We start from the raw sequence: 7,745 nt of genomic DNA, 5'->3' as shown, positions 1-7,745 counted from the left end.
ATGTGTATATGAGGTTTAAAGGGATATATATGTGTATATGAGGTTTAAAGAGATATATATGTGTGTGTATGAGGTTTAAAGGGATATATATGTGTATATGAGGTTTAAAGGGATATATATGTGTATATGAAGTTTAAAGGGATATATATGTGTGTATGAGGTTTGAAGGGATATATATGTGTGTATGAGTTTTAAAGGGATATATATGTGTGTATGAGGTTTAAAGGGATATATATGTGTATATGAGGTTTAAAGGGATATATATGTGTATATGAGGTTTAAAGGGATATATATGTGTATATGAGGTTTAAAGGGATATATATGTGTGTATGAGGTTTAAAGGGATATATATGTGTATATGAGGTTTAAAGGGATATATATGTGTATATGAGGTTTAAAGGGATATATATGTGTATATGAGGTTTAAAGGGATATAAATGTGTATATGAGGTTTAAAGGGATATATATGTGTGTATGAGGTTTAAAGGGATATATATGTGTATATGAGGTTTAAAGGGATATATGTGTGTATGAGGTTTAAAGGGATATATATGTGTATATGAGGTTTAAAGGGATATATATGTGTATATGAGGTTTAAAGGGATATATATGTGTGTATGAGGTTTAAAGGGATATATATGTGTATATGAGGTTTAAAGGGATATATATGTGTATATGAGGTTTAAAGGGATATATATGTGTGTATGAGGTTTAAAGGGATATATATGTGTGTATGAGGTTTAAAGGGATATATATGTGTATATGAGGTTTAAAGGGATATATATGTGTATATGATGTTTAAAGGGATATATATGTGTATATGAGGTTTAAAGGGATATATATGTGTGTGTATGAGGTTTAAAGGGATATATATGTGTATATGAGGTTTAAAGGGATATATATGTGTATATGAGGTTTGAAGGGATATATATGTGTATATGAGGTTTAAAGGGATATATATGTGTATATGAGGTTTAAAGGGATATATATGTGTATATGAGGTTTAAAGGGATATATATGTGTATATGAGGTTTAAAGGGATATATGTGTGTATGAGGTTTAAAGGGATATATATGTGTATATGAGGTTTAAAGGGATATATATGTGTATATGAGGTTTAAAGGGATATATATGTGTGTATGAGTTTTAAAGGGATATATATGTGTGTATGAGGTTTAAAGGGATATATATGTGTATATGAGGTTTAAAGGGATATATATGTGTATGAGGTTTAAAGGGATATATATGTGTGTATGAAGTTTAAAGGAGTAGATGGGCATATGCTGTCACACATATGTCACACAAGTGTGTGACATAAAGAGCTATGAGTTACGAGCTCATGTGTCCAGATATTTAGAGCTGTCAAATCCGAAACAAAGCACATATTAGAATAGCTTCAACTCCATAGGTTATTCAAACCTTTACTATAATAAGGAGGCATGTACATTCATCCGTCTGCCCGAAGCCACCCTCAAAGGTTAGAAAAAAGGATCGTACGTGAATTGAACTCATATATCAGGCTTTGCAGCTAGCTACTCTAGCAACTGCACCATTCAACCACCTTGAAGCACATTGGAATAATTGTGCACGTATTTATTACACATTATGATTTCTCACCATGGGACTGTCAACGTACTAGTATTAGTACTAGTACTAATACTAATACTAATACTAGTACTAGTATTAGTACTAGTACTAGTATTAGCACTAATACTAGATCTAATACTAATACTAGTATTAGTGTTAGCACTGATATTACTACTAGTACTAGTATTAGTACTGTTCTTATAGTATGTCAGAATGCATTGAACTCTACGCACAAGTACAAGTACTCTTATTTATAACGTAATATAAGCTAGATAGCTTCATCTCTAAGTGTATCTACTGATCTATAAGACTGCTCAAACACTTGTAAACGCAGGAGTGTTTAACAAGCTCACATGGTCCTTATTTTTCACTGCCACGTCAAGAGTGGCCATGAACTCTGAACTCTGAACAAGTTGCATAGTCGTCGTTCGACTTTTTTATCTCATAATATTCGATACCGTTGATTGTAAATCCGTAGCACTAACAGATAATTGTATGAGCAATATAAACAATCATGTGACGAGAGACCTGTGGTAGATTGTTTCTGTATAGTGATTGAGATTGACTGAAGGCTAAACTACCAGTTAGCTTCTAACAATAATGTTGCTGCTCATATGTAAACACCTTTGACATCTCTATTCCTCCAGTCCTCATGTCCTTAATATTTGTGGTAAAAGTTGTTAAAAAATTTTAAAAGTCATTGAAGTTGGCAGAAGGTATGATCTCAATGAGCTTACAAAATTGGCAAAATAATAATTGTTTTTAAAACATATAAAATGACACTAAACACAACAGAGGTAATATTTTTGTAATATTGACCAATTGACAAGCGTAAGTACTCTCAAGTTTACCTATTTTTGGACAGGTCTTTAGTTCTTTGGTCTCAGAGGTGGTCAGTCTTGGTTTGCTCAGACCATTCCCAGATCCTGCCGGTCTTCTACCCGTTTGTACCTACAGAAAGAAAATTTTTTATATTTCTGGCTGTTTATTCCTTACCACGACGCAATATGCTGTAGTCTCGGTGGTCTGATAAGTCTTATACCGACACACAATATACTGTAGTCTCTGTGGTCTGATAAGTCTTATACTGACATACAATATATTGTTGTTTCCGTGGTCTGATAAGTCTTATACCGACATACAATATACTGTAGTCTCTGTGCTTTCATAAGCCTTATACCAACATACAATATACTGAAGTCTCTGTTGTCTGATAAGTCTTATACCGACACACGATATACTGTAGTCTCTGTCGTCTGATAAGTCTTGTAGCGACAAAATTGGTGATTGCGCATACACACTACAGTGATGTCTCTTCTTCCTGTCGCTGAGCATTAGAGCAAAAAAAAGTGCCGGTACTGTTTTCTCTTTTTTTAATTCATAAAATTTTGATTAAGTTTAGATGTAATAAATAGCAGAGGAAATACTCGATATACAAAAGATTTATCACTGTTTGTCTGTTTCATAGTTGAACATCAAAAACTTCTTGCCCATTGTAAACCCTTATTTTTGGTCCATACTAAACCTACACCGACTATTACCTGTAGTTTAGCAATAATCCTCTGGTTATTATTTAATCAATGGTTTGATGTTATAGATGGGACCTGTTCAACGAGCATACAAACCAATTATATTTTATAGTAATCGTTATAGTTAATAAAGTTTATAGGTTATGGTTTATAGTATTAACCCCTAGGGTAGATACACATGTAATTTATAGTTAATAAAATATATACAAACTTTTTTCCTCATCAATTTTTAAATCAGCATACAAAATTGTAACTTTTCTACCATATACAAAAAAGCTGGTAAAAGGCCACGAAGCAACTTTTTACGAACAGAAATGAAGTTATGTGTTTAACACAGGAAGGATAAAATATGAGATGTCATGGGCAGCAATAAGACTAAATCAGTGCGCTTACATTAGGCAAGTCATTTCACCGAATTATGACCAAATCACATAGTTACTAGATGTCAACAGTAACACCAAAATCATGGTACCAGCAGCATTTCTGACAAGTGACTGGGACGCGAGTGCCAACTCGTTCCCAGCTCGCCTCATAGCTCTGTGTTTTCAAGAAGATTGCGACATTCTTAACAAAGAACTGGATAAATTTCAGAGGCTTCAGCCACACCAATGTTATTACTATACGGAGTGACTGTAGCGCTTGTGGCTTTGTTTTGTAGGTTGTACACAAATAAGGTAATAATATATAACATCTAAACTAATGATGATACAACTTTACGATTGTGTACAATAAATTAATAAATTCTGAAGCCATTCGTAGACTGGTGAAAGCATGTAAAATTTCAAATGTAAACACAAACTGTGTATATTTATGGGTCTTTTCCCCTGCTATGAATCGTGTGCATATATCGAACTTGTGAGTACCTTTGTACCATTAACAAAAGAAAGCATACCCTAATATATGCTTTTCTTTTCTCTGCACAAAGTTTGAGCTCTGGTTTGGGGTGGTCATGATGGCCTTTTCCAAGAAAGAAAACTTTGTCTTCATGGTGCCTCCAGAAATGGGTAACGGGATAGCCACTGTGTCCTTTACATTGCTGCATTACCAGCACCCCTCCACAAGCATTTGGACACTTCCTACCTGCAAGTTTTATAAGTGTGTAGACAGGAGATGAACTGATAGTGAGAGCTTGCAAAGCTTGAAAAACAGCGCAGCGAATTCACTTCCCTCTCTCTATTTATTGTTTATTCACTTCCCTCTCTCTGTTTATCAGGTGTCAAGGTTTTACTAGTTTTACCTTATCAAACGACTGAAAAGCAATAATAGGGCTGTAAACTCATGTTGCATTTGGTGTGTGTTCATATGCTGTGTGTTCATATGCTGTGTGTTCATATGCTGTGTGTTCATATGCTGTGTGTTCATATGCTGTGTGTTCATATGCTGTGTGTTCATATGCTGTGTGTTCATATGCTGTGTGTTCAAGCCTGCAGTTCAGCATTATGTCATGCTTCCCCATCCTTGCCCTCATCAAATTGTCAAATATATGTTAGCCGTCCATTTCTCTATTTTATAACTTACCGTTGCTCAAGAAATACAGTGAATGACCGAAACAAGAAGATAGTTATTTATGATGCAGTCAATGGCTGTGGATTTTGAATAGCTTTCAGACATAGAAGTAACCTTCTGCCTACTAGTTATTTTGCATACTAGCCAGTGTGTGTTTATTCTTTTGGAATTAGTTAGTGTATTATTCATGATGAGAAAGCAACTCCCTACTAGCGTTTATTGCAAATAATAATAAGTCTACCTTTTTTAAGAATAGGCTCATACACATGCACACATACAGAGTTACATACACATGCACACATACAGAGTTACATACACATGCACACATACAGAGTTACATACACATGCACACATACAGAGTTACATACATGCACACATACAGAGTTACATACACATGCACACATACAGAGTTACATACACATGCACACATACAGAGTTACATACACATGCACACATACAGAGTTACATACACATGCACACATACAGAGTTACATACACATGCACACATACAGAGTTACATACACATCACACACATACAGAGTTACATACACATCGCACACATACAGAGTTACATACACATCGCACACATACAGAGTTACATACACATGCACACATACAGAGTTACATACACATGCACACATACAGAGTTACATACACATGCACACATACAGAGTTACATACACATGCACACATACAGAGTTACATACACATGCACACATACAGAGTTACATACATGCACACATACAGAGTTACATACACATGCACACATACAGAGTTACATACACATGCACACATACAGAGTTACATACACATGCACACATACAGAGTTACATACACATGCACACATACAGAGTTACATACACATGCACACATACAGAGTTACATACACATCGCACACATACAGAGTTACATACACATCGCACACATACAGAGTTACATACACATCGCACACATACAGAGTTACATACACATGCACACATACAGAGTTACATACACATCGCACACACCACACGCACGCATCTACATCTACATTTTGTATATATATACAAAATGTAGATATAAGATATATATACCAATATATATAATAGTGTATTAATTTATTGTGTAATATATGATACATAGTTTATTATATATTATAATATATTTCAAGTTAATATATAATTTATTATAATACATTATTTATATTTTATATATTTATATAAGTATATATACATATCTATATATATATAAATATTGGTTGTCACTTTATTAATTGACGCTAAGTGTGTTATAGTACAAGTAGATTCTAGTACAAGTAGATTATAGTGCAAGTAGATTTGTGTAGTACAGACATTATTTGCGTTCAGCATGCTGGCTCATGATGTTCAGTAATAGACATTTATTGTGTACTCTAAGTTATTGTAACCTACATTCACAGCAAGTACGGTAAGTTACTGTTATTTAACAGTAACTTACTGTACATGATGAATGTAAGTTACTGCCAAATAACGATTGATATGTATGGAAGGATATATATCGGTGAGTTTCTGGATGCCAAGTAACACCAGCTAATGCACAGCTTAAATTTTATAAAGAGCAAATAAAGCGGTTTTTAGCTTAGTCAAGATAAAGCATGGAGGTCTTGTCTCAGTATAATAGTAACACAGACACGGAGGTCTTGTCTCAGTATAATAGTAACACAGACACGGAGGTCTTGTCTCAGTATAATAGTAACACAGACATGGAGGTCTTGTCTCAGTATAATAGTAACACAGACACGTTGTTGAGAATGTAAAACAGGCTTGTATGTTTGATAAATAGACAAAAATCAATGGGACTTTTTGTTGTAAAAACTCTTAAATTTTACCATAGTATTAGGGAGATAGGGTTTAGAGTTTTATAAGGTTTTAGAAGTTTTAGAGTTTATAGGTTATAAGTTATAAAGGTTATAGTTATAAAGGTTATAGTTATAAAGGTTATAGTTATAAAGGTTATAGTTATAAAGGTTATAGTTATAAAGGTTATAGTTATAAAGGTTATAGTTATAAAGGTTATAGTTATAAAGGTTATAGTTATAAAGGTTTAGAGTTATTTATAAAAGAAAAGATATGGCAGTGATACTGTGTAGGTGGCAACAAACAAGCGAATGGAGGATAGCACAACTACTGTGTGGCAATGCAGTTCTTTGTGTTGTTCACGGGTAGATTTTTCATTAACTTGATTAGGTTAATAATGTGGCTTTATGGATCTGATCATGACTTGAACTTATCATGACACGAACTTATCATGGCTTGATCTGATAATGACTTAATCTGATAATGACTTGATCTGATCATGACTTGATCTGATCATGACATGCACTTATCATGACTTGAACTTATCATGACTTGATCTGATCATGACTTGATCTGATTCTTACTTGATCTGATTAAAGCTTGAACTGGTCATAGCTCCTCATCTGAAACTTGAAGTTTATTAGCTGCAACCTTCTAACTTTTTCTGAGATTTGAAAGATTTACAATAAGCATCAGCAGCAATGCTGGCTCCTGAAGAGTTTAAGCGTGCGACATGTTCAATACTTGCCTATCTGCTTGCGACGAGCTTTGTCACATATGGCTGGTCTGACAGCCACCACACTAGAGTCAGACCGGCGGCATCGCCTGCTGCACACTAGCACTCCTAGACACGACTTTTTGAGAATATTGATGTTGTGATTGTTTGTGTTTCTCATCGCCCATCCGGATATGTGTCGTCTGGCCTGCGTCTGAGAGGCGGAGTAGATGTGACTGCAATTCCCCGCTGGCCACATATTGAAGGGTTCTACTGTCAAGGACTGCGGCTGCAACATAATAACTTCAACTGTAACAAAAGCTGGTATCTGAGCACAGACCCTGTGTTCATTTACTGGTTCGACTAACGAACTATATTATGCAGGCCAAATTACCTGGTACCATCAACTGCAGCTCATGAAATATATAAAAAGAGGGAAATGAAGAGTAAGAGTAAGAAGAGAAATGCAGCTCATTACTTACCGAAAAGGAATCTAGCTCTTTCAGATCCCATATTAGGAGCTTTTTATGTTTGTAATTCATATTTTTGCCACGAATCTCCTTCTACGGCGTAATTTACTGCGACTTATCTGAG

The 7,745-nt window shown here is 34.7% G+C and overlaps 1 protein-coding gene across 1 annotated transcript in view; it reads right to left on the bottom strand.

Moving 5' to 3' along the window:
• Nucleotides 1–7,745, bottom strand: part of LOC137410625 (chorion-specific transcription factor GCMa-like) — a 14,720-nt gene extending 6,975 nt beyond the window's left edge. Inside the window, exons 1-4 of the mRNA XM_068096075.1 lie at nucleotides 7,634–7,745; nucleotides 7,181–7,440; nucleotides 4,009–4,192; nucleotides 2,439–2,538 (exon numbers count right to left, since the gene is read on the bottom strand). Coding sequence (XP_067952176.1) covers nucleotides 2,439–2,538; nucleotides 4,009–4,192; nucleotides 7,181–7,440; nucleotides 7,634–7,693 — 604 coding nt within the window. The 5' untranslated portion in view covers nucleotides 7,694–7,745. The remainder of the gene's footprint in view (nucleotides 1–2,438; nucleotides 2,539–4,008; nucleotides 4,193–7,180; nucleotides 7,441–7,633) is intronic.

The sequence above is a fragment of the Watersipora subatra genome, chromosome 1, assembly GCF_963576615.1.
Source record: "Watersipora subatra chromosome 1, tzWatSuba1.1, whole genome shotgun sequence".
Taxonomy (NCBI): Eukaryota; Metazoa; Bryozoa; class Gymnolaemata; order Cheilostomatida; family Watersiporidae; genus Watersipora; species Watersipora subatra.
The sequence above is the reverse complement of the archived record's forward strand: the minus strand, read 5'-3'. Positions and strand labels throughout refer to the sequence as shown.